At 48.8% G+C, this 26,401-nt stretch overlaps 1 protein-coding gene across 9 annotated transcripts in view; it reads left to right on the forward strand.

Moving 5' to 3' along the window:
• PPFIA1 (PTPRF interacting protein alpha 1) overlaps positions 1–26,401 on the forward strand; it is an 85,936-nt gene that overhangs the window by 44,803 nt on the left and 14,732 nt on the right. For 5 of the 9 annotated variants that reach the window (XM_084773132.1, XM_084773135.1, XM_084773133.1 and 2 more), the window contains exons 9-22: positions 1,236–1,370; positions 2,715–2,798; positions 3,624–3,755; positions 6,328–6,390; positions 6,885–6,964; positions 9,107–9,242; positions 11,127–11,350; positions 12,290–12,521; positions 14,547–14,576; positions 17,144–17,295; positions 18,467–18,639; positions 18,958–19,051; positions 25,557–25,638; positions 25,730–25,930. In XM_084773132.1, the coding sequence (XP_084629258.1) occupies positions 1,236–1,370; positions 2,715–2,798; positions 3,624–3,755; positions 6,328–6,390; positions 6,885–6,964; positions 9,107–9,242; positions 11,127–11,350; positions 12,290–12,521; positions 14,547–14,576; positions 17,144–17,295; positions 18,467–18,639; positions 18,958–19,051; positions 25,557–25,638; positions 25,730–25,930 (1,818 nt within the window). Of the gene's footprint in view, positions 1–1,235; positions 1,371–2,302; positions 2,378–2,714; positions 2,799–3,623; positions 3,756–6,327; positions 6,391–6,884; positions 6,965–9,106; positions 9,243–11,126; positions 11,351–12,289; positions 12,522–14,546; positions 14,577–17,143; positions 17,296–18,466; positions 18,640–18,957; positions 19,052–25,556; positions 25,639–25,729; positions 25,931–26,401 lie in introns of all 9 variants that reach the window. The other 4 variants (XM_084773134.1, XM_084773138.1, XM_084773139.1 and 1 more) reach the window with 2 other exon arrangements.

Genomic DNA, 26,401 nt, shown 5'->3' on the forward strand with positions numbered 1-26,401 from the left:
TGGGTGTTTGTGTGCATGTGCACCTGAATGTGTAGGTGTGTACATGTGGAGGCCAGAGGTCAAAGTCAGGTGTCTTGTCTATTGCTCTCTACCTTAATTTTTTTTTCATTTTTAAGATATATTGTAAAAATTTGTTTTTATTTTTGACCGTGCGTACTTGTGTGTGGGCATGTGCTTGTGTGAGTGCAGGTACTTGTGGAGTTCAGAAGAAGTTATGGGATCCTCTGGAGCTGAGGTTACAGGTAGTTGTGAACCAGTGAATGTGGATGCTGGGAATCAAATTTGAGTTCTCTGGAAGAACAGCAAATGCTCATAACTGCTGAGCTGTTTCTCTAGCCTCTCCACTGTAATTTTTTGAGCTAGGGTCTTTGACTGTATATGGAGTTAACATACTGCCTAGACTGGCAGGGCGGTGAGCACCAAGGTCCCTGCTGTGTATGCCTCCCCAGTGCTGGGATTACAAGCATGTGCTGCTGCACCCAGCACCCCGCCTTGCCCCCTTTTAATGTGGGTACTGGGGATTGAACTCAGGTTCTTGTGCTTTCTTGCCCACTAAGCTGTTTCCCTTTTCTTCATTCCATTGGAAGCCAGGTGTTTCTTTTTAACCCTTTCACTAAGTAAGCAGTGGTAAAGAACTTGTTGCCATCACCGAACAGTGGTGCACTCAGCAGAGCACTAGAAGTCAGAGGGCTTAGGAGCTGGCTGTCCTCCTGTTCCTCGTGTGGTCTCATGACATTGAGTTAACCAGAAAAATCCAGCCAGAGTGCTTGAAAGAATTTTTTAATAAGGATGAAGGGCATGGCTTGACCAAAAATTATTTAGGCAGCTGTGAAAACTGCTGCCATGAAACAGTGCTCAGAAACTAGGGTGAGGCCTGATGTGTGCTGTGCTTACACACAGAGCCAGGATGGTGGTGTCCTCAGACAGTAACCCCCGGGTCTCACCCACCCGTTTGCGCAGGCACTTTCCTGTGCTGCCTAGATGTTCTGCAGTGAGTTTCATAGCCAAGCATGCCCAGAGCTGGGCCACAGGCTGTGCTTTCAGACAGCGTACTGGGCAGTGACTCCTTCTCTATCAGAATGAACAACTTCCATGAATAGTTCACTTTTCTTAAGTATAGGAACCTGTATTTGTATTGTTTTGTTTGCTTAAAAAGATAAAGTCTTGAAGCTATAAGATGCTTTGCCAGGTGTCCAAAGCAGCAGCCTGCGCTCCTGATGTTGTGCCCTTTCTAGACAGAGGACAAGAACCGCCAGTTGCAAGAGCGTCTGGAGTTGGCAGAACAGAAGCTGCAGCAGACCCTGCGCAAAGCTGAGACGCTGCCAGAGGTGGAGGCCGAGCTGGCCCAGAGGGTGGCCGCACTCTCCAAGGTGTGTCTAGGCCACGAGGGCTCACATGCTAGGCCTTGATGTTCTAGTCAGTGCACTTGCATCCATGGAGTGTCCATGCTGTTGTGTGATGGGCGCTGTTTCTGTGTAGCTCAAGACCCTTGTTCCCTACCAGTCCCCAAACCCCTGTTAGGCGAACGCTGCTGTCCTTGGTGTCAGCTGCTGGGATTATTTCTCTCACCAACTTGAAGAAAGGCTGTAGCTTCTCAGAAAAAAAAAAAAAAAGATGAAATTCATCTTTCAAGATAGTTGCACAGATTCTTTTTGTTGTTGTTGTTGTTTTCCGAGACAGGGTTTCTCTGTGTAGCCTTGGCTATCCTGGCCTCGAACTCATAGTGATCCGCCTGCATAATTTTATTCTTTTAAAATTACTTTAAAGTGTTTATTTGCACACTGAAATGGAGTCTCACTATTTAGCCCAGGCTGTCTCTAAATTCCTGCCTCTAGTGATGCTCATGTCTCAGCCAGCAGAATAGCTGGACATCAAGTGCATACCACAGTGCTTAAAATAATGTGTTTTTTAATGTAGTGCTCTTCTCCATCACTGTTGTTAAGGTGTGTGCCCTCTAGGTCCTTACCATCCACAGTGGGCTAGGCAGGAATCAAAAGCTTTCAGAGTGGTGGATAGGTGTGCTGTTTTCGAGGCACAGCAGCATGAACAGAGGCTGTGGATGTATCCTTGGCAGGAGTCCTGTTCCTCAAGCTTGGGCTTAGTTGCTGGAGAGGGACGGGAGAAGTGCTCAGATGGAGCATCTTGTGGGTGAGGGTGGGCCCTGTCTTCACTCCAGGATCTAACTCTGGACACCCAAGTCCCTGTCAGCTGTAACAGAACCTTGCTTCTGCCCTCCCTGGTCCCCTCCTAAAGTTTCTGTTTCTTTTTTCCCTGCTGTCCTTCCTGTCCTGTCGCTTTGTAGTCTGGTCCTTTGTCTTCTGGGAGTTCTGCTGCTAAGGAAGCTAAACTGTTGGAGCTTACTTCCAAGCTTAGGAAGGTAGAACTGTGCCCTGTGCTCGTGCTTGCTGCTTCCTGCTGTCCATGCTGACCACCAGAGGCACTCAGCGGATGGGTTGTACAAGGCAGGCCAGGGTGGGGACACAGAAAGGCAGTCACTAGCACCTGCCACGCTTCAGGTCAGGACAAAAAGATTAGTCACCTCACTGTGTACAATGAAGCCACAGATAAAGGCCTGATAGATAGGAGGGAGTGTTGTCCTTTTGCCAGGGTTGACATGGTCTACACAGCATGTGGTGCTTGCTGCTGCTACAGTAGTGTGTAGCCAGTGTGAGTGGAATAAGCAGAGGATCAGCTTCTGTCATCTTTGCTGGCAGGCCGAGGAAAGACATGGCAACATTGAAGAGAGGCTGCGGCAGATGGAGGCACAGCTGGAGGAGAAGAATCAGGAGCTACAGCGGGTAAGGATGGGCCTGAGCCTGGCTTTGAGGTGAGACATGGGCTACTGCAGGCTTGGCCTTCTCTGCCGCAGTTCCCTCCTTCCATCTGGTTTTTGTCCTGTGGACCTGTACTATGGTCTTTCTGGACTGCACCAGTGTGTTTGTTACATACTGGCTGTTACGTCAGCAAGGGTGGCAGCAGAGGTGTCACTGGCAGCAGTTCTTGAGGCATAATCAGGCTGCTGGAGTTCCAGAGGACCTCTTGCTTCTCTGTCCCCTCAAGGAAACAGTCAGGTCTTCCTAGAGCAGTGGTTCTTAACCTTCTGAATGCCATGGCCCTTTACTACAGTTCTCTATGTTGTGGGGACCCCAACCAGAAAATTATTTTGTTGCTACTTCATAACTGTAAGTTTGCTGCTGTAAAGAATTGCCGTGTAAATATTTGATGTACAACCCCTGTGAAAGGGTCATTTAACCCCAAAGGGGTTGTGACCCGCGGTCTGAGAACTTCTGTCCTGGAGCCTGTGTGTTGGCGAGGGAGACCTCCTAAAACTCAGAGCAGGCCCCTGCCTCCTTAGGTTACTGGCCGTGCCCTCAGGCCCCGAACTGTCACTTAGGATGTAATGGTATTGGAGCAGCAGGAGCACACAGGCAGCTTAGAGAACAGCAGGAAGAGGGCTGCTTCCCCTGGGTTGTAGGGCTTAACCTGGGAAAGGCAGGCAGAATCATCTAGACACAGGGCAAGAAGCAGACCTGGGCCCTACCTGCCACAGGCCTGCTGTGGAGGGAGGAATCATGAAGGGCTGGACATGAGCCTCACGTTGGAAGCTTTCCCTCCTGTTTTAGGCAAGGCAGAGAGAAAAGATGAACGAGGAACATAATAAGCGCCTGTCTGACACTGTGGACAAGCTACTCTCAGAATCCAATGAGAGGCTGCAGCTGCATCTGAAGGAGAGAATGGCGGCCCTGGAGGACAAGGTGGGCACATGAATGGCTGTGCTCCCTGTGTTGGAGGATGGCTTGGGACACGCACAACCTTAGCTAACTAGTGACTGTTTCTCCCCATTTGAGTACTGTTTGTGTGTCTGTCCCCTCCTCAGATTTATTTATTTTATGTGTACTGGTGTTTTGCCTGCTTATATATCTGTGCACTACTTGCATGGCTGGTGCCCAAAGAGGTCAGAAGAGGGCCTTGGATCCCCTGGGACTGGAGTTACAGTTAGCTGCCATGTGGAACTGGAAATCAAACCAGGCAGGCCCTCTGCTCTGCAAGAATGACCAAGTGCCCTTAACCAGTGTTGAGTACCAGTCTTGACAGGTAGGATAGAGAAGGCCAGTGGCTTCCACGGAGATCCAGGAAATAAAATATGTCTGGCTCTCAGTGCTGGTGTAATCATGTCATTTTTTGCTCATCACTTTGCACAAGCAGTCAGAGTCAGCTCATAGGTAAGTAGTGTGCTTTGTTCTAGAATCATTGTACTTAATGCTGGGTGTGAGGGTGCATACTCTCATCCCTGCATTCAGGCTGAGGCAAGAATTTTGAGTTTGGGGCTAGCCTGGACTACATCATACTATTGTATGATGAAGCACCATGACTAGTGCAACTTGAGGAAGGAAGGGTTTATTTGGCTTATGCTTTCTCATCACTGTTCATCACTGAAGAAAGTCAGGACAGGAACTCAAGCAGGGCAGGAACGTAGAGGCAGGAGCTGATGCAGAGGCTATGGAGGAATGCTGCTTACTGCCATGCTCCTCATGGCTTGCTCAGCCTGCTTCCTTCCTATCTATCTATCTATCTATCTATCTATCTATCTATCTATTGTTTTTTCGAGACAGGGTCTCTCTGTGTAGCCTTGGCTATCCTGGACTTGCTTTGTAGACCAGGCTGGCCTCGAACTCAGTGATCTGCCTACCTCTTTCTCCCAAGTGCTGGGATTAAAGGGATGCACCACTATGCCCGGTCTCAGCCTGCTTTCTTATAGAACCCAGTACTACCAGCCCAGGGATGTCCCCACATTAATTTTTTTTTCTCCCCTTTGAGACAGGGTTTCTCTGTGTAGCCTTAGTTGTCCTAGATTCTCTTGTAGACCAGGTTGGCCTTGAACTCACAGAGATCCACCTGCCTCTGCCTCCCGAGTGCTGGGATTAAAGGTGTGCTCTACTGCCCAGCCCCACATTAATTCTAATTAAAAAAACAAATGCTTTACAAGGCTTGCCTTTGGCTGGATCGTATGGGCCGATTTTTCTTAGTTGAGGCTCCCTCCTCTCTAACGCAAAGAGTTGAGCTTATGTCAAGTTGATATAAAACTAGTCAGCACAGTGAAACTTTGTTTTCCCAACTTTTTTTTTTTTTGGACAGAAATAGGCTCTAGCTGACTAGGCCCACAGGCCCCTATACTAGAGCCTACCTTTGGCCAAACCTCACCCGTACCTGCACTCTGAGAGTCAGTTTCCATTTCATTTCATGTGCAGCACTTCCAGAGCATGACATGATAGAAGCGATCTGATCAGCTCAACACAGGTACTCCCTGGCTCCAGCGTTGCCTTTCTTTCATTTGACTTGGAATAAGGCTGTGCTGGGCTTCTAGGGCTTGCCATGTGGAAGGGCCCAGATGACCTAGAGTACATTGAGGTTTAGGGTCTCCACAAAGGTCCCCACAGAGGTCCTGATGGGCAGGAGTTAGGCTCAGACTTAAAAGGGCCTGTTCCAACTATGCTGCATCTCTCAAGATACAGCCCAGAGGTCTAGTGAGGGCAGTACTTGCATGAGGTTGTGCCAGTGGAGACCTGTGAGTGCTTGTGAGAGAATTGGAGAGGGCTGTCAGAGAGCATGAGTATCATCACTCTCACCTCCCTACCTGTGCATCATCCTTGGCTATGGATACGTTTTTAAAAGTTCTTTTTTTTGTTTCCTGCATAGTTCTTGATCTAATAATAGCCTTGAACTTCTGATCCTCTTGCCTCAGCCTCCAGAGTCCCGGGTGTATAGGCATTCAGGACCCTAGCTTTGGATAGGAATGTGTTGTCTTTTAACTTTATATATGAAACTTAATTTTATGTTTCCTAAGTGACCAGTGAATGCTCCAAATCCAAAAGTCACTATAGGCCACTAGCAAGAGGTTATGAAAACAAACCTGAAAGTCAAGTGTGATGGCTCATCCTTGTCATCCTATATGCTAAGGTGGGAAGATTGCTACAGGTTTTAGGCTAGTCTTAAATTTAAAAAAAAAAAAATCTAAAAAACTAAGCAGCATCAGCAAAAGCCCTTGCACCATGAGTGCAGCTCCATGAGCATTGCCACCATGAGCGTGGCAGACCTACTTTAAGAAGTTTAGTGGTTAGTGAAGAAACAGGTTGTACACAGGGACAGACACACTAACATCTGACCTCACTTGTGGTGGCGTTGGCTGGCTGGACTGTCGCCCTGCTCTTGGTGCCTCCCCTGGCCAGGCCTTTCTTTCAGGGATGCTCTCTAGTTTAAGCAAGTGTAGCCAGTGTGTTACACGGACCATTTTAAAGAGCTGGTTCTGAAGGACATTTTCTTTTTCAGAATTCTCTACTACGGGAAGTTGAAAATACAAAGAAACAACTGGAAGAGACACAGCATGATAAGGTACCTTCCTATCTGACTCCAAGAAGGACTGACTTGAGTTATTACAGTGACAGTGACAGTGACCGCAGGTGTTTGGAGGGAATTGAGTTACACCCTCCTGATGGCTCGTAAAGTCCTCACTGTGCAGCCCCTCAGAGAACATCCTGAACATTGTGCGTTGGGTCCACAACCCTAGGTCCTTGGGAGTGTCTGTTTGGGACTAACATTAGCATAAGCCTCCTTAAGAGACAGGGCCAGCAGGGATCTGGTGGGTGGTAGGCTAGGAAGGGTGGGTTCTTTATACAGTCAGTGCATCTCACACTCCAGCATTTGTCCCTTTTAAACTCTACTGTGACCAGGAGTACTGCGTTTACTTCATCAGGGCATCCATGAATTTGGAGGCCCGAGTTCTGTCTACTTTAGGACTCAGGAAGTGTTCTCATAATTGAAATGCACCATACAGGTGCCCAGTCAATATGAGAGAGCTGCCATAGAAGCTGTGTACTGTTTTCTAGGACCAACTTGTCCTGAATATTGAAACCCTGAGGGCTGAGCTGGACCAGATGAGACTGAGAAGCTCTTCACTTCATCATGGGTATGGTGATCACAGATGGCCGAGTTTTCAGCCCTGTCCATATGCAAGGGCTTGCTGCGGTCTCTGGGCAGCACAGTGGAGTTTCAGAAGAGGTGAAGAGGCCTCTTAGTATTTGGATATGCTGGCTGAGGAGCCCAGTGGGTGGAACAGGAGAGAAAACATGATTAGAGTGGAAGGACAGACCTCACAGAGCAGTCACATGGCAGGAGGGACTGCTGTGGGCAGCTGTTCAGAGTCCACTGGCCGTGAGTTCTGTGTTGCGTTTGGAGCTATCTTGTGGAAGGACTTAGCTCCTGACAAGGCCACAGTGCTTAGTGCACAGCCCTAAAGCTGTGCTAGGCCTCCTGCAGCCTCTTTTTACCTGGCCTACTTCACACCAAGAGGAGGAGGTGCCCTTATAGAACCAGAAACCCTCAGTGCAAAGCCAGAGGGAGAGTCTCGAGAGGTGGGGGTCACTGCACTGGAAGATAGAAAAGGGCCATGGGGACAGAGCAGTCATGGCCAAGGTGATGGAGAGACTAGTGCTGTCACTGTGACAGCAGCAGACCTGCTGTTAGGAGCTAGTAAGCAGCACTGTAAGACACTTGCTCTCTTTTTTAAAATAAATATATTTTGTGTGTGTGCCCACACACATGCTCGTGTGGGGGTGCATGCAGTGTACACAATGCCCCCAGAGGCAAGTCCACTTTCTTTTATTGAGATAAGGTCTGCCTTTTTATCCAGCCTCAAATTCATGATCCTCCCACCTTTCCCAAATGCCAGGATTTAAGCTCGTGCCATCACAGCTGGCTAATGTGTGACTTTCTTTTTTCTTTTTTTTTTTTTTTAAGACTAGTCAAGTGCAGTAGTGAGAAGGGGGAAAAGTATAGAACAGGAGTTCAATCTGTAACTGACTGGGAACAATCAATTGTGATAACTCACTACCTTCAGACCAGCCCTTGTGACTTTCTTAAACAAGGAGTTTTAGATGTGAAGTGAAGGAGAGGAGCTGAAGGGGCCTTAAGTTGGAGAAGTGTGCTCGTGTTTGGCTAGCCTGAGGAATGAAGGAGAGGAGTGTGACTGGCTCTGAGAGCCCCACTGTCTTCCTCCATGGCCTTGAGACATGGCGTAGAACAGAGAGGAGCTGGCCTGTTTGCAGGGGTGCGGCCTGGCCTGGGTAGGAGGAATGGTGACAGCAGCTAATGGGAACCACTGACTAGTTTCATAGGACTGGACAGTGAGGTAAGTCACATTGCTGCGTCTGCCCCACTGAGTGGAGAGAGGTGAGGGGTAGAGTTGGTAAGGTAGGCTTGAAAACAACAACATGCAGAGTAGGAGGGCTGGCAGCCCTCAGATCCCAGAGCCACCTGCAGTTAACACAGCTCTGCTCAGCAACTCAGCTTGTAACTCTGACTGGGATCATGCTGAGATGGAGCAGGTTCCTGGGGAAGAAGAGGTGGGGGCCTGGGAGAGAAGTGGAGTTAGACAGGAAGCCAGGAATCTCATGTCTTTAAAACATGGAGAAGATGAGGGGCTAGTGATACCAACTGGGGTGAGGTAGCAAGTCGCCACTGGTCCTGTGTGCAGCTCTCTGAGCGTTATCCCTCAGCTCCCCTTGGCCCTCTGGAGGAGAGCATCTGCCTTCTTTCCCAGGAAGTTTTAGGGGATAGTCCTAGGAGGAGGCAGAGCAGCAAATGGTGAGCCTGAGCTCCTGCTGCTCTGCTTTCTTTACACCTTGGCTCTAGGAACAGGCATTGTAAGACCTTCTGTGGTTACTCAGCCTTGTCCCTTTCTCTAGAGATTTCTTCACCCCAGGGTGTTACCCTGTGACCCTAATTGTGCAACCACTATGTTAAGCTCTAGTGTCTAGCTCCTCCAAGGAGTACTATGACAACCAGTTTGAACTTAGCACAGCAGAAGAGCCACAGAGCAGGTGATGGCATCAGGCGACGCCTGGGCATGCCCTTGACCTGGAGGAGGCTCTCAGATGGGCCTCAGATGTTCACATCCATCCTCTTCTTCCAGTGTAGTAGCTGGGTGGGGTTTCCTGGCCAGGATTGGGTGGTCAGGAGCTCTCAGACAGGTTTAGGGAGACCCTCCTTGGAGACTTTTCCAACTTGATACCTTACCTTCCTTCTGAACTCACCTTTTCCCATGTTTCAGCCGACCCCATTTGGGCAGCGTCCCGGACTTCAGGTTCCCTGTGGCAGACGGGCATGTGGATGCTTACAGCACCAGTGCAGTGTTGCGGCGCCCCCAGAAGGGCCGGCTGGCAGCGCTGCGGGATGAGCCCTCCAAGGCAAGGCCTCTGCTTGCGGAAAGTCACCTGTTCCTCTTGGACAGACTCTCGGTCTCCTTCTTCCCCCATGTTCCTTTCCTTGGCTTTTCTGGCTAAGAGCTTGCTTTTAGGGTATGCTTGCTTTTTGGTTTTAGTTCTTTCTTTAAGAACAGATTTTCTGATAAGATATCCTTTAAGTTAATGCTAATTAGTACGTACTTGAAGTAGTAAATAAAAGTAAATTATGCCAGATGGTAGCCCAGCACATACTTATAATCCTGGCACTCATGAGGCTGAGGCAGGAGGATTGCTATGAATTCAAGAATAGTACTAGGTACAAGCAGTGAACAGTCCAGTTTGTACCCAGCTAGTAGTGCTCTGTGGCCAGTACCATGAGGTTCTGCGCTGAAGGCGTGGCTGCATGCAGGAGCAGCGTGACTCAGGCGCAGGTGTTTGTAGGGGAAGGCTTGGCAGTATGGATGTAGTGTGAGCCAGAGGCTTCAGGTCCTCGCTGTGGATCTGTGTGGACTCCCCGAGGCCCTTGTGGTGTGCCACTGGCTCTCTTCAGAGCTCACATTTGAGGAAAGCCAGGAGAAGCACAGGTCCTTCACTGCTGGCTGGGAAGCCACATGTGTATGCGTCAGCTATAGTTCCCCCGTTACTGTGAGTTGTTCCCATCTGCCCCCACATAGACACCGTAAGAATTATTCTCCACTTGGAGAGGGGAGTGTACTTTCAGATCACTGGAGTATGCCGAAGATAAGAAGCAAGAGGAAGGGAATGGGTATCATGGCCCCCTGAACTGTAGAGTAGCCAGGCTGTCACTGTGCCTGTTACAGGCTAGGAGAAAGAGAAGCCAAGAAAGGTGGGTCCTGGGCCCATCTGAGCAGCCTACCTAGGAAGGGCAGCAGCTGAGCCTGAGCCTGTGCATGCTGACAACATGGGCAAGCAGGTGAACAAAGGACAAGACAGCTGTTAAGGGCTGTTTGGCACTGCCCTGGAGCAGCTCTTCTGGAAAAGGTGCTCTGCCCACTTTGAGTGAGCCCTTAGTAGTGGGATGAAGGAACAGAGATAGATGGGGGGTTGCTGGAGAGATTTTGCTAATGGGCGAGGAAGTGGGATGGCAGGAGGTTGGGGCAGGATAAGGTTTTGTGGTTTCAAGGTAAGAGATGAGGGTGTGTTCTTATCAAAGGGGATGAGCCAGCCGAGGGAAGGTGCCACCTGGTGGGAAGTTTCTGTGGCAGCCACTGCAGGTGTAGTTCTTCTGGAGGAAAGGTCCCTGACCTTTCATCCACAGAGTAGGGAGGGGGTCCCCAGCTGGAAGGGGAGGAGAGAGGAAGGCTGTCTGTAACCAGCAGGAGGATTTAACACCCACTGCTGCCCGGCAGGGGTCTCGTCTGTATAGCCCTTTTCCCTGGGAGCTCCACCATGGGCCACTGGCTGTGTCCAGGTGCCTGCTTTGCTTTTCTCCTCTGGCTTTTCTTGGTGCTTATCTAACCCAGGCCTGTGAAGCTCACACCCAGGTGCATCATTCTGCCCTTTCATGTGCTGCTAGGTGGGCACTAAAGTGGGAAACTAGTATAAATGCCCAATGTCCAAGCCATTACTATCACAGTATGCGTGCTTGCTCTCTCACCTTGAGGCAGGTTCAGCGTGTGCCCAAGCTGGCCCCCAAATTTAGACCCATCTCTGCATCTGCCTCTCAGGGACTTCAAGTGTGTTCCACAATGCCCAGCCTCCCTGTCTGTCAGGTGCCTCTTGTTTAGTAGCAGCTCAGGCGCATGGGCATCTTCCCAAAGCCTTGGCCAGCATTAAAACTATTTACATTTCTGATAGCAGCCTTTCCTGCCCTTTGAGGACGTGCTGCCATTCTTGCCTGCTGAGACACAGTGTTCTTGTTGGTAGGTGCAGACCCTCAACGAACAGGATTGGGAACGGGCCCAACAAGCCAGCGTCTTGGCAAATGTGGCACAGGCATTTGAGAGCGATGTGGATGTATCTGACGGTGAAGATGACAGAGATACTCTGCTCAGCTCAGTTGACCTGCTGTCGCCCAGTGGGCAGGCCGATGCGCAGACCCTGGCCATCATGCTTCAGGAGCAGCTCGATGCCATCAACAAAGAGATCAGGTGTCTATCTGTGTGTATAGAAGGGACACAAGGGTAGTAGGGGCCAGGGTTCGATGGCATGTATCTGTCATCCAGTGCGTGGGAGGTGGAAGCAGGAGGAGCAGTAGTTCAAGGCCAGCCTAGACTACAAGTAATTTTGAGGCCAGCCTGAGCTACATGGAACGCTATTTGAAGATAAGAGCAACAAACAAGGAAGTGTAGAAGGCAGAAGATGGGGATGAGACTGGAGTGGATGTTGTGGAGGTGTGAGGGTGGAAGGACAATGGGCGGCAACCGGAGGAGACTAGGGTAGATGTTGTGCAAGTGCAAGGGTGTTATAATGAGGTCTAATATGTTGTGCACTAGAAAACCCAAGAGATAAGTCTGGGAAAGCATGGCCATAGTTGGAATCAACGTCTCCTTTGTATAGCCTCCCACAGTGGAACACTTGGCGCTCTGAGAGTCTTTACCTTTGGCAGCTTGGCCCCCTCCGTGCACTAGGGGAGGTGAAACTCTTCTGTTCTTCCATGCATAGAGAAACAGGGTCGAGGTCACTTTCCTGCTACCCAGAGCTAGTCCTCAAAGGACAGACACAGGACATGCAGGGTGCTGGTGTGAGGTGAGGGGATAACTGGAGAATTTGGTGGCCCAGAAGCAATTGGGTTTTCTTCTGTCATCTTGTGCTTAGCATACCTTCCCCTGTGTTAAGTAAGAGTGGGAGCGTTCTAGCTGTCAGTGGAGGGAGGCAGTCTGACAGTGCTAACATCACCAGTGTTGTGCTATTAGACGCAGGGTCCCCTGCAGTAGCCCAGGTTGGACTTAAAGGCACCTTCTTCCTGCTATAGCCTCCAGCTGCTGGGCTCACACACAAGACCCCCACTCCCAGCTAAACTTGTTCTGTTTGCACGCACACAGGGCTTCCTGATGAAGTAAGGCCAACTGCTCTTGTTTGTATTTTAGGCTGATACAAGAAGAGAAGGAGAATACAGAGCAGCGGGCAGAGGAGATCGAGAGCAGAGTGGGCAGTGGAAGCTTGGACAATCTTGGTCGTTTTAGATCAATGAGCTCTATCCCTCCCTACCCTGCTTCCTCACTTGCTGGCTCCTCTCCTCCAGGCAGTGGTCGGTCTACACCAAGAAGGGTTCCTCATAGTCCTGCCCGAGAGGTAGACCGGCTGGGTGTCATGACTCTGGTAAGTGGGGCCTTACCTGCCTCAGCATTCTGGGAAAGCATACACATGGAAGTCACATCTTCCTCCAAGAGGTTCCAGATTATAAAAGTTGGGGGGGGGGGAGGAAGTTAACTAGTATTTAGTTAACTAGTATTTAGTTATTCAATAATGCAAATTAACTATACTACTTCAATGACCAGCCAGCATGCTACTACTTAGTTGTGGGATGCCAGGCAGGGGTCTGATACTAGCCATAAGAGGCTGTGCCACCTGTCTTCAGCAGACTTGACTGTGGAAAGGTAGTGCATGTGGAAAGAGCTACAGAAAGCCTGGCATGGAGGCAGTGGTGGAGGGAGCAGTGCCTAGCCTATGCCAGGCTTGGCTGCCATCCCTAACACATTTTTAAAAAAATGTACACCAGGAGTCCCTTAGCCTTTCACAGAAGGGGTATTTCTAAGCTCTGAGGCACAAGGGCCACTCTGAAGACCCATGGACTATGGAGCCGAAACAGATGAACATCTTGACTGGTCAGCTTGGGGGCTCTTTTGTTTGAGAAATTCTCTGACCAGGTGTGTGGATCTCAGAATACCCAGTGACTGCTGAGGGTTTAACATGTGTATGGTCCTGAGACCATAGTAAACTCAGGTTCACTCTAAGCCAGCTACCCTGCCATGCTGTACCTCTTTTGCTGTTTTCTTTGCAGTTCCATGGCACTGGCACTGGCCATGTAATTAAATCAGGAGAATCACTTTAGTACCGTGTTTAATAGTACAGTCTGTTGTATTTTGAAGCACTGTGTAATACGTGTCACTAGTGCAGTGGATAAGATGTTAACTTTCATAGTGTGCGCTATGGCTTCATTCTCCTTCCAAACACTTTAACACTTTTTAGGAATAGCCATGTGTCTTTTTTTTTTTTTTTTTTTTTCGAGACAGGCTTTCTCTGGGTAGCCTTGACTGTCCTGGACTCACTTTGTAGTCCAGGCTGGCCTCGAACTCACAGTGATCCACCTGCCTCTGCCTCCCGAGTGCTGGGATTAAAGGCGTGCGCCATCACGCCCAGCAACGCCCGGCTCCCATGTGTCTTTTTTTTTTTTTTCAACTTAGACTGTCCAGTCGGCTTCCATCTGACCCTGACCCCAGATCCTTTTCTGCCCGTCCAGTACCTTGTGCTAGGACAGTCTGCTCTAGCTCCTGCAGATGACCAGCACTGAAGTGCACATCTGCTACAGTGTGCTGGAAGAATGGGTTGCTGGGCCTTTTCATGCTTAGAATGTATTCTGCTACTCATGCATCCTGCAGGCATCCACAGGCAGGAAGGGGGTGTGCAGCCTGTGATTCTGCAGGGGAGTGTCCTGTGTGCAGCCATGACGCACTCGTGTGGTACTGCTGGAAGCTGTGCAGAGTCAGCCCTTTTTGGTCTGGTGTCACGTGGCTTTCAGCTACCTGCAGAAAGACTAAGTGTCTTTGATAAGTTCTCATCAGAAGCTATGCATTCTGTAAGACCTAGAGGTTCTCCCTGGTACCCAACTAGTTTCATATATCTTTTTGGGGGGTGGGGCTTTGCTCTTACTACTTTAAACAGTCAGCATATTTTTGAAGAGTTGTAAATAAAGTTCTAGGTTGGGCTTTTACATTAATGTCCTGTAGATGATTAGCTCAAAACAGGTCTATTTGACTTTATAACAGATAATGTAACAGCTCCTGATGGTATTCATTGAGTATCAATGTGTTTGTAAGTAGCTGCAGAGGCTGGCTCAGAGTGAATGTCATTAGAGTCCTTGCTTACATGGAATGCTGCATTTTAATGCATTGCCTCTGCTCAGACTTACTCTTAGCCAAGTAATAACCAGTGTTGCCTCCTGGGAAGTGTGCATAATTTTTAACTGTCTTGAGAATGTTTGTTTCCAGTGATGTTTCCTCTCAGTGCTCAACCTGTGTCTGTCTGGCCCTGCTTAGTATATTTGCCTCACTGGTCCTTGAGTCTTTCCCTCAACATGTGCAGTAAACCTGCTTTCTCTCTCCTTTCTTCACACGCATCTGTCAGCCTAGTGACTTAAGGAAGCACCGGAGACAGGTAAATCACTTGGTGACCTTACACACCCTGTGGCTTCATGAGTGACTCACTACTGTGATGTGAAGAGGAGTAGCTGACATTTCACAGCAGTGTTTAGTCTGTCCCTGAAATACTGGGGCAGAAGTGTCTGTGTTTGATCATTGCATGCTTGTCTGCTGTTCAGGATTGAGAGTAACAGTTCCTGAGGCAAAGCTGCAGGGGTGCGCTCTGAGGAAGGCTGGGGCTGGTACACAGTGAGCTCATCCCCATGCAAGTATGGGCCTAGTGTGTAGCCAAGGCATTGTCTTTTTATTCATTTTTAGCAATTGTGTTTCTTTGAGACAAAGTCTAAATCTGTAGCACAGACTGTCCTAGAACTCAACAGGTGGCCTAAATTGGCCTCAAACTCACTGCAATCTTCTTGCCTCAGCCTTCCAAATGCTGGAAGCACTGTCTTAAACTCCTGCATGCATCCCTGCAGGATACAGGTCATCATCGCTACTCCATTTATCAGTGTGGAGCTGAAGCTCAGGGTAACTCAGGGTGTGGGGTACGGGTGTGGGTTTAAGTCGGCTTCAAAAAGCTGAGCTGGTGGCCACTTTGCCCTTGGGCCTTTTGCCAGCTGCCCTGATTACTTGGTAGTATCTAGAAGTTGGTGTGAATGCAGCATGCTGGGCAGAATTGTGAAGAGCTGGCAGTAGCTGTTTGGTGGTTGACCTAGATGTTCTACCTCTGATCTTCCATGCTCAGCCCAGGAGCCCTGTCCTGTCACTAACCTTCCTAGCCTGCCGCACTGTAGAGCAGTTGTGACTTCCATCCCCTCCTGCTACTGATGAGTCTGCCAATGAGTGTTGCCCGGTTGGTGCTGTGGGTTGTTGCCTTCTTTCTTAACTTAAAGGGGGGAGGGCTGCTCTGCCCAAACAGTGCCTGTGCACAACAGGAAGACCACAAGTTTCAGGACAGCCTGGGGTAAAAAAGCAAGACCATGTTCCCACCCCTGCCCTCAACCAGTAAACCATGCCATTCAAGGTGGCTATAGTGACAAAGTCCCCAATTGTTCTGCCTGGTGTTCCTCTCAGCTCTACTGGCTGTGTCAGTGAAGAAGCAGTGTGTGAGCCACATTCCATTCCTGCACGGAGACCTGGTGTACAGAGCCAGGCATGGGCTAGATACTGCACTTTGATGCACCCTGCCTCTTCTTTAATATCACTGGCAAGTGAAGGTCACTTCCCAACTTGGTAACATTGAAGAGTCCTAGTGCCATCCCTTCCTGAAGGAGTGCAGAGGGCCCATCTGGAAGTCTCTGTTAGGATTTTGAGACCTGCTTGAGAGCTGTTGTGGGTTGAGGCCCTGCTCAGAAGTACTATAGCTCACACCCCAGCATATGGATTGCTCCTGAGCTCATTCTTTGGTTTATGTTTAAACAGTGATTGCATTTGTAAGCTATTAACATTTCCTTCAAAGTTTCTAGCCATGGTGGCTTTGGGAAGGAGGTGAAGGAACCCTGGCTTCCTGCATGCTGAGCATGTGCCCCTCAGAGCCTGACTCAGACCCACAATGCCCACTGCTGTTTTGAGATCTTGGACAGGGAGATGCAGAATGTATCTGCTGCTGGCTAATGAGTGACCTGAACTGCCTCAGCTCAGCCTGACCCTCAACAGATTGGCTACAGTGGGACCAGTGCTCCTCGGTGCCAAATGGTGTGACGTTGCCCTCTGCCCCGTGTTCCTCAGTACATACTCATGACCATCTTAATGATATACACAGGGTTATTCTGTCTAAACCACAGGTCTTAAACTGCATATGTGCCTCCATGTATAGTCTATAGTCCAAACACCCAGAAATGCAGCCGTGCACATAGGGGTGGCTCATGAGCTCAAGCTGTCCGATGTGTTCCCAACCCCCAGCAGGAAGGTGCTGGCCACTTGCTAGGGAAGAATCTGCTTCCTCAGTGCATCCACAGAGTTGCCTAAGGAAGCCTGTCAGAGCTCCTGGTCAGTAAGAGGTGGTTGCCATGTTGTGTTGGTTAGGATGCAGTTGATAGCATGGATCAGGTCTTAGCTGCCTTGTTGGGCATTGGCCTCTGATAGCATTGATGTGCCTACACTTCAGGGAGTTGTTGGTGTCCTGTGCTTGCCTGCTCCATCCTTTTCCCAGGGAGATGGGCTATGAATTATATTGCTTTGTACTTTTGGTTCCCTTCTGGATAGCAGTCCAGATTGTATGAACTAAAATACAGCCCTTTATCCAGGCACAGTAGTGCCACCCGGCACCCTAGCACTGAGGAGGCTGGGGTGGTATCCTCACAAGGTCCCATTTCAGAACAAAAACAAACAAAAAATGCATCCTCAGCCAGCTGGTGGTGGTGCATACCTTTAATCCCAGCACTCAAGGAGGCAGAGGCAGGTGGAGCTCTGCATTGAAGGCCAGCCTGATCTACACAAGGCTACACAGAGAAGCCCTGTCTCGAAAAAACAACAACAACAACAACAAAATGTGTCCTCTTGTGCTAGCAGAAAGTGGCTAATAGATCTTTAAGTTGGGATTTGGTACAGTATTCACTATTTTTGCCCTTATCTTGCCCTCAGTTGCCAGCTTCCAGAGAAGAGGTACGAGACGACAAGACGACAATAAAATGTGAAACCTCACCCCCCTCCTCCCCGAGGCCCCTGCGCTTAGACAGGCTGCACAAGGGCGCGCTGCACACGGTCAGCCATGAGGACATCAGGGACCTGAGGAAGTAAGGAGTTGGGCTGAGGACCGCACCCTCCACCCCAATCCCCACCCGTCCGTGGAGCCATGCTTGTCTGGGGTTTAAGAATATTAATCATAGCCAGGCGCGGTGGCACATTCCTGTAATCCTAGCACTCAGGGACGCAGAAACAGACGGATCTCTGTGAGTTTGAGGCCAGCCTGGTCTACAAAGTGAGTCTAGGACAGCCAAGGGTACTCAGAGAAACCCTGTCTGGAAAAACAAAAACTAAACAACAACAACAGCAACATAAAAAACAACCCCCCCCAAAGAAACTGAAGACAAACACACCAACCCAAAAAGAATATTAATCATAACTTGGAAAAACAAGGATTTTAAAGAGTTTTAGGTTGTTCAGTTTAAGTTACTGACATTGCCCCAGGTGGTTACCAGCAGAAGGTCCTGTCTGGGGGACGTTTCAAAGACTTGTGTGGTTCTGAATGGTGGCACTCTACCGACAGACAGCCTGGCTTCTCATGTTCTTTTCCCTTCTTGGGTCTCCAAGATGCTAGGCAGTCCACATTTCCCCCACCTCTTTATTAATGCTTCCTATCAGAAAAATAGGAGCCTGTTTGGTTGCCGTGATAGACAGTTATTGCATGGCCATTTGCAGAGTTTCTATGCTGTCCTGCAGATGGGGGACGACATTTGAATGACAGCTCTCACTCAGCTCTGCAGGTAGTAAGCATCATTCTTGACTGGCAATTAATTTCTCTGGTTCCCCATGGGCATCTCCTTTTTGCCGCTCCCTCACTTTCTGGCCTGCAAGTAGCTCTCACTGACTGAGCCTAGGCTTCCTTTGTCAGCTGTTTGGAGGCCAGGACTCCTCTTAAGAGGAGTATCAAGTCCTAGAGAAGCTGAGCTTTCAGAACCATCCTTCCTTCTGAGCATCCTTGGCAGCATGTGTCACTCCTGCACAGTATACAGTGAGAGACTTGATGCATCTTAGGAACTCTGAGGAGCAGTTATTAAAAATGTAGGATTTCTGGTTGGGTGTTGTGACTCATGCTATAAGTCTAGTGTTTTCAAGGCTGAGGCGGGGTTGTCATGAGTTCCAGGCTAGCCTAGGCTGTAGTGGAAGCCTGTCTCAGAAACAACCTAGGGAAGTACTGCAGCCTGTGCATGGGCTCCTGGTAAAGTCCATCTTCTTCCTTTGAAGCTCCACAGGCTCCCAGGATGGTCCCGTGAGCAACCCTAGCAGCAGTAATAGTAGCCAGGACTCCCTCCACAAAGCCCCAAAGAAGAAAGGCATCAAGTCCTCCATTGGCCGCTTGTTTGGCAAGAAGGAAAAAGGCCGGCCTGGGCCACTGGGCAAGGAGTCACCAGGGCAAGGTTGGTAGGTTTACAGTAAGCATCTTAACAAGGGTATGGGGTGCTCCTGGGTTCCTGCTGTATCTGCTCATCCCTCACATGCCACTATACTGGTTGACCTTCTCTAGGGAGTAGGGCCCTCAAAGGTGGCACAGATATGACCCAAAGAGCAATGCCTAGCAGTTCAAATATGCAAGTGTCCTGTTATAAGTAGTTTGCTGGACTGTTTGGTCAGAAATGGCTCTTGTGTGTAAGCTTAACTCTGCCTCTAGAGACCAGACCTGAACTGTATTCTGCCACATTGATTCACTTTAGTCTGGGGCCTCTGCTTCCTTGTAGCTGGTGTTTCAGAGACAGAAAATTCATCTCAAGATGCCTTGGGACTCAGCAAACTGGGAGGACAAGCTGAGAAAAACCGTAAACTTCAGAAAAAGTAAGCTTCTCATTGTGTGTCCATCCTGGGCGGTCTTCAGGGTGAGTTGTGTTTAGGTTTCAACATCGGTGCACAGCTGTGTGTGTACAAAGCCTTCTGAAGAAGTAACTCCATGCTGAAGGGGAGGGGACTGGAGATTAGAGGACCCTGGAGCTTGCTGGCCAGCCAGCCTAGCCAAATGGGCAAGCTCCAAGTTCAGTGAGAGACTCTATCTCAGAAAGTACTGTGGAGAACCATAGAGGGAGATTCCCAACGTTGAGCTTTGGCCTCTGCATGTATCTAGAGTGTACCCACATACATGAACATGTGCACATGCACCCTCCCCCCCAACAGGTGCACACACATGTGTAACTGCAACCTTTTTAAATCCACATTTCCTGGAGGAGGGAATTTATGACATATAGAAGGTGTTTCCAAGCTGGATGTGGTAGCACATGCCTTTAATCCCAGTACTCAGGGAGGCAGACACAGGCGAATCACTACACAGAGAAAACCCTGTTTTGTTTGCCTGGATTCCTGCCTCTGTGGGAAGTGTCTTGCTGAGGTGGCATGCTCCAGAACCGACCTTGGGAGTCTGAATCCTGCCCTGGCCAACTCTGTGACTCTAGGAGTCATGTAGCCCCCTGTGCCTATTTTCCTCGGATGAAAGTCACAGCAGCTCACTGTGGATAGCTTTTCTGAGTATTAAATTGCATGGTGGAAATCTTGAAGAGTGGTGACTGTGTTGGGATGTGGCTCAGCTGGTAGAGTGCTACTCTAGAATGCACAGAGCCATGGTCCCTCACCAGCACTATATAAATTGGACATAGTGCCACATGTCAAATCCCAGAGGTAGAGGCAGGAGTATAGGAAGCTCAAGGTCATCTGCTACATAAGTGAGTTCAAGGCCACTTGAAACCAAGTCTCAAATAAATAGCTCTAAGTCCTGCAAATAGTCCTAAACAACTGAGCTATAAGGGCAGCCACAGTGACTATTCTGGGTCCTGAATGGCTCTCTGTATTTTCTCTTGGTAGACTGTCGTCTTTTATCATAGACTTAAGAATTTGTAACCTGTTAAATTTCAGTTCTGCACTAAGTCTTGAAAGACAGGAGGTGTGGCTCAGGGTGAAACAAGCGCATAGCATGTGAGTTCCTGGATTTGCAAAGAGATGAAGTCAGTAAACTAAATTTTGTTGAAGATAAGTAGTACTATTTGGAATAGTTTTCACTGCAGAGGCACAGAGCAGTGATGTGTGCGCACGTGCGTGCGTGCGTCTTTCTGCACTCAGAACCAGTGAGAGAAGCAGGCAGGTAGGGTGAGACAATGCATCAAAAAAAAAAAAAAAAAAAACAGGCAGAGGGTGTAGACAAGAAGCGAGCGCTGACCTTAGAAGAGGAAGTATTCCTTGAGCTGGGATGGACTGGGTAGCTCTGCAAAGGGTCCTGAGTTCACCAAACATAGAGTGGTGCTGGCCTTGCTGTTGGGGCTGCCAGCCCTGAGCTTTGCCTCGTGTGTTGTCTAATAACTGGTCAGTGCACCAGGTAAGAAGCAGGCTCCATTATCAGTGCTGGAAACTCCCTAACTCAGGACTCTACAAATGGAAATTTGCAGAAACCTCTTAATATCCACATTTGATTTGGAATATTAGTGTCTTTGAACTTAGTTAAAATGTTTCATGATACCTTGGGAGTTGCCATTTGGCTGTATGAAACTTGGTATTAAAGCACAGCTTCTTGCCTCCTGGAACTACACTAGGGAACTTCTATGCTCTCAGAGTCCACTGATGTGTTCTGTTTTACATCACACATTATAATGAAACCAGCAAGGCTGTGCATGGCCTGGCAGCTATGTTACCACATTCTTCTCCCTCTAGACGTTTTATATTCCATGTATAGAGAAAATACTCTAAATTTTCCCAATGTTTCAATCTGTTTGAGATTCTGACTGTGAGCATAGGATGTGGAACAGCAGCAGGCATGTGATTTGACTGAGCGTGTGTAATGTATGTTGTGAGTGTGTGATTGAAGACTCATAAACCTCATCTCTCAGGAATGTTTCCTGTGGCCAGCCCCTGGCATGAGGATCACTTCTTCCTGCTGAATGGACCAGGCAGGCGAGGGCTGGCAAATTTGCTTGGTAACTGCCCTCATGATTTGGGGAACTATTTGCGAGTTTAGGGCAGGAGCCTTCCTCCCTTCCTCAGTAACAATGGTTGGGGCATTCCCAGCTCTGTGTGGTGCTGTAGTGTGTTCACACGTGGGGAACTGGGCCACATGGAGACCCATGCTATGGGATGCTCCTAAGGATATCAGGCTTACCCACAAATGCTGAGCTTCTGAGAGGGTCTTGGTAAAAAAGGTAGCCTCTGTTTTTTCTTTGTCAGAGTGATGTCACTGGTGTCCGCAGGACTCCTAGCTGGTATCATGGAAGAAAGGCCCCTTAGCCTTTGTTTAAGGTATCAGTGGGACAATGCCGGCATACAGAAAAGTACAATTGGGTCTGAGGGGAAAGCTGCCATACTTGCTGGTATCATGGAGTAGGTGAGCAAAAAGCTCCATGTGATCACAGGCTTGTCCTTTATACACGTGCTAGTCCTCATAGAAATGACTGCATTTCTAGAACTTCTAGTTTCCGCCACTGGGATGAAAGCCAGAGTTGTGGGAATGCTTTGCCAGCACTGTGCTTCGGAGCCACATCCCTCAGTCCTCCAGTTCTGGCTGCAGAGGCAGTGTTGCTGCTGAATGAGTTTGTGTTAAGAGTAGCCATTTTACACTTGGGAGCTGGGCGTGGTGGCTCATGACCACAGCTCCAGTGTTAGGGAGGCAGAGATAGAAGAAGTACAAATTTGCACGACTACTATGTCTCACAGCCCAGGAAGAGAAGGTATAGCAGAATCTCTGCTGCCCTGGTTCCATGTCCAGGGTTATGACATTGAGGCTGACCTCAGCACCTGTGGCCCCAAGTCATCAGTGTGTCAGACTCATGCTTCAGAACAGTCTGACACTCCTGGGTCTTAGACCTGAAATGCAGACAGCTATGCAGGCCTTTTAGAAGAAATTCCCTTGGGCTGGGAAGACAGTGCAGTTCGTAAAGTGCTGTGGTGTAAGCGTGAGGACGTGAGTTTGGGTCTCTAGCACTCATGTAAACTCTGGGTGTGTAGAGACAGGGTGGGGGTGGGGATCCAGCCTTAGCTACTTTGTGGATTCTTTTTCCTACCCCTTATCTCCCCCAACCCAGTTAACACCCCCCATCACTAGATGAGAAAGAGGGAGAGGAAGAGAAAGAGAGCACACCCTGAATCTAACAAGAAACAAGACTCTTTCTTGTTGTTTCTCCTTTGAGCATGGATGTTGGCTCTGTTTATTAACAATTAAACTTTATTAAACAACCCAACTATCATATACAAGAAGGAAAAAAGGGTTCAAGGGACAGAATAGTAAACCTTCTGGAATCCGTTCCGCAGGACAGGTCCTTAGGTGTCTCTGTCCAGCGAGCTGGTCCAGTTCCTTCCTCTCCCCGCGCGCCCTCCTCGCCTTCACCTGTTGTTTTTCTTTTCCCCACCTTCCCAATCACAAGCAAAGGGCGGTCTCCTTCTCCCTTCGAGGGTCAATTAGGAAAACAATAGCCATGAGGGGGTTCCCAGGTCGGCTTCCTAAATTCCAAGCCCAGAAAGGTTCCAAACAGTCTGTCACAAGGTATTCATGGCTTGCCCCAAGGGTAAAGCCTGCTAAGACTGCTTCCACCTGTGACAAAGTTTAATCTTTCCCACACATGACTACTAACAAACTGCACCAACCTCACCTATAGGGCTCTAGCATTTATATACCCTCTGAAAAATTCCCAGAATTCCATTTGTCACACAATCACAGGAATTTATCTACAGCAGGCAAAACCATGCCTCTGCTAGAGCACAAGGCAAATCATAGTCAGTTGCTGCATATCCCTATAGCCCCACACCTGGGATTAAAATGAAAGCACATTCTTACATTTCTGTGTTTTTTAAAAGAAACCAAAATTCCAGAATTCTCAAAACTTGTCAGATGGGTCCCTGGAAGTCATTGACTAGTCAGTCTAGCCAATCAGGGAGGTTCAGGTTTACTAAGAGACCTGTCTCAAAAAAGTAAGGCGGAGCACCACTGAGAAAGACATCTGAGGTTTACTTCTAGGCTCCATGTACATGAATATACACATACACATATTTACACCACATACACGCCTGCACATACACTATATATACACATATCCCCAAAAAAGTTTTTTAAAAATAATTTTATTTACTTTGGTCACTATGTTTTAAGCTTTGGGGCCAGTGGCTAAAAGAGTTTTTATTACCTGGAGAATTGACTAGTAAGAAAATAAACATGGCTGGGCGGAGGCAGAGGCAGGTTAAGTGGATATCTCAGTTTGAGGTTAGCTTGGTCTATAAAGAGCAAGTTCCATGATAGCCAAAGTTACCTACAGAGAGGGCCTGTCTGGAAAAACCGAAAAGGAGAAAATAAATAATGTTGGTGGGGGCTAAATGCTCTCCCCACTTTTTGACAGGCTTGCTGTGTGGCTTAGGCTGGCTTCAAACTCATGACAATCCTCCTGCTTCGGCCTCCCAAGTGTTGTGATTATAAGTATGAACTGTCACGTCCCTCTTACCACATTTACTTTGGCAGGTGTATGGAGCAGAAAGACTAATTGACTCTATAGCTAGAAAGGGACTGGTAGTTGGGTGAATCTGCAGAAGGTCCGTATTTGAGAACTGGCTGAGTTGGGAGGGTATTGTGAAGATCAAGGGTGCAATGGGAAGGAGGGAGGTAGTGCTGCTGCCATAAGATCTCAGGTTGAGTCAGCTAGCCTTTGGTGTCTATAGTTATGGATGCTATGTCCTATGTCACATGATTGGTGAGAGCTGTGTCCCTGTCAAGAAATCAGAGCCTTATCATGGCTTATGTGTTTTGGCTGCCCAGTAGGGAAGGCTAAAGGAGACAGAGAAGCCAATGTTAGTCCCCTTTCCAGGTCCTGCTTTTTATAACTGATTGTCCTCAATGTAGTCTGGTTCCTAATTCATGCCCTACTGCCTCTACACTGTTCCTGCTGCTGCAGGACTCTGAGAACCAGCAAAGGCTGTTTCCAGTGCTAGAGGGAGTTCAGGGCACCCCAAGGGTGCAGCCACTGAGGCTGCATTGTGCTTGCTTAGCTAGCTACCTCTTCTCTGCTTAGATCTGATACTCCTGGATAATAGAGGTCCTAGCAAACTGCCCAACTAAGGAGGACCTAGTCCATTCATTGTTAACTTAGCTTAGAAACCCAGGATGGGCACTGCCCTGTGCCCTCAGAGTTTCCATCTTTATTTGGGGTTGGTTTGCCAGGAGTGACTGCTGCTGCTTATGGCTTCTCTGCCTATTTTGATAAATGATAGCAGCTATCATTGAGGAGAGTTTGTCTGGAGGAAGCAGAAAATCTCCCAGTCACCACTTGGTGCTCCCAACATACTGTCTCCCTCCTTGTAGCCAGGGCTGTGTCCATCCCACAGACCCTTTCTACCTCAGCCTCACATGAGCACACATGTCTGTCTCTTCTAGTTTTATGAGTAACCCTATCCCTCAGATCAGAAGTGTGATTTTGACTCTGCCTGAGACACCAAACAGTGCTATTGCCCAGGGGATCTGCCCCTAAGCAGAAGACAGGAACAGAAAGCACCCATTGACCATAGGAGCCAAGGGTGACTGAAGAATGCAGGCTCTCAAGCTATTTGTGACATTGTGACTTGAGGGAAAGCCCCGCTGTTGGCAGTTATTATGGAGCCAGGATTTGGGGGATTGCTTTTGGTTTTGCAGAGCTGGATCTCATATGCAGTATTTGTATTTAGAAAGAAAAGATCCTGGAATCTCTGGCCACTACATGTGCACACAAGGAGAACTGTAATTTGTAAGAAAGAACCTGTGTAGGGTGAGAACCCACACCTGGTGTGTTCTGGCATGCAATTTACCCCCTGTGCTGTTTCCCCAGGACATTGACCATTCGAGATGGAGTCTCACTAGGTAGCTCTGGCTGTCTTAGAACTCATTATGTAGATCAGGCTGGCTTCAAACTCACAGAGATCTGCCCACCTCTGCCTCCGGAGTGCTGGGATTAATGGTGCGGGCCACTACCTTTGATTTCTTTTGTACCATTCTTGTTGTATGTTTAAGGACACTCAGCACTGGGTATCCATCTGCCAACCTGTATGTGCTCTCTTTCTGGAGAGGGCAAAAGGGTGTGGCATCTGGGTTTCACCCTCATGCCATGTGAATTTAGGAATGAGGACTGCTGGGTGTCACTCCAGCTTATGGTCCTTCTTTCAGAGGAAGTAGAATTGTGTGGGGATCCAGGGTGAGCAGCTCCTCCTGCAGGTGATCTGTAGGGAGCACAGGCTAGTGCACTATGAATGGTGCCAGCAGCTTGAAACGAAGGAAAATGGTAAGCAACTGTTGTGCTTTGGAAACCTGCCAAAGATGCCTACTTACCTGCTTCTTTCAAATGTGTCTCCCTCATAGGCATGAGCTGCTGGAGGAGGCCCGCAGGCAAGGCTTGCCTTTCGCACAGTGGGATGGGCCCACAGTGGTGGTGTGGCTGGAGGTGAGTCCTCTTTACGTGCCACACTATAGGAACTCACCCATGGCCTCTCACACCTGCCTGATGTTCTGGCCTTCTTGTTTCCTGTGTCTAGCTCTGGGTTGGGATGCCTGCCTGGTATGTGGCTGCTTGTCGCGCGAACGTCAAGAGTGGTGCCATCATGTCAGCCCTGTCAGACACTGAGATCCAGCGGGAGATAGGCATCAGCAACCCTCTGCACAGGCTGAAGCTTCGACTGGCTATCCAGGAGATAATGTCACTGACTAGCCCTTCTGCCCCACCCACATCCAGGACGGTAAGTCCCAGTCACATGCTCTTATGCTCTGGGAGGAAGGACTGCCTCCTGGAAAGCTACAAACCACTTAGACTGCTTTCTTGGGTCTTTGAAACCCTCAGCAGGTCTCATTGGAAACATGGCTGCAGATGCCTTAGAACTATTGCTTAGGTGAATTGAATGACCCAGGAATAGCAAGCATTTGGGGCTATGGTATAGCTCTGTGCAGAGCACTTGCCAAGCATGGGAAAGGTCCCGGGTTTATCCCCAGCATCAAACAAAGGTTTTCATGAAAACTTTGCTGAAGTTGAACATGAGGCCCACTGTGATCTCAGCTACATGGCAGTCTGAGGATCAGAGCTTTGAGTCCAACTGGTGTAACATACTGAGATCCCACTCAAGTTAAAAATGAAAGCTGGTCTACAAAAACCTCAGGAGGAAGAAGGTTTAAAGGTAGAAATTGACTCTTCACGAACCTCACATGTGACTATT

The sequence above is a fragment of the Acomys minous genome, assembly GCF_964271855.1.
Source record: "Acomys minous genome assembly, chromosome: 2".
In the NCBI taxonomy this organism is placed as follows: domain Eukaryota; kingdom Metazoa; phylum Chordata; class Mammalia; order Rodentia; family Muridae; genus Acomys; species Acomys minous.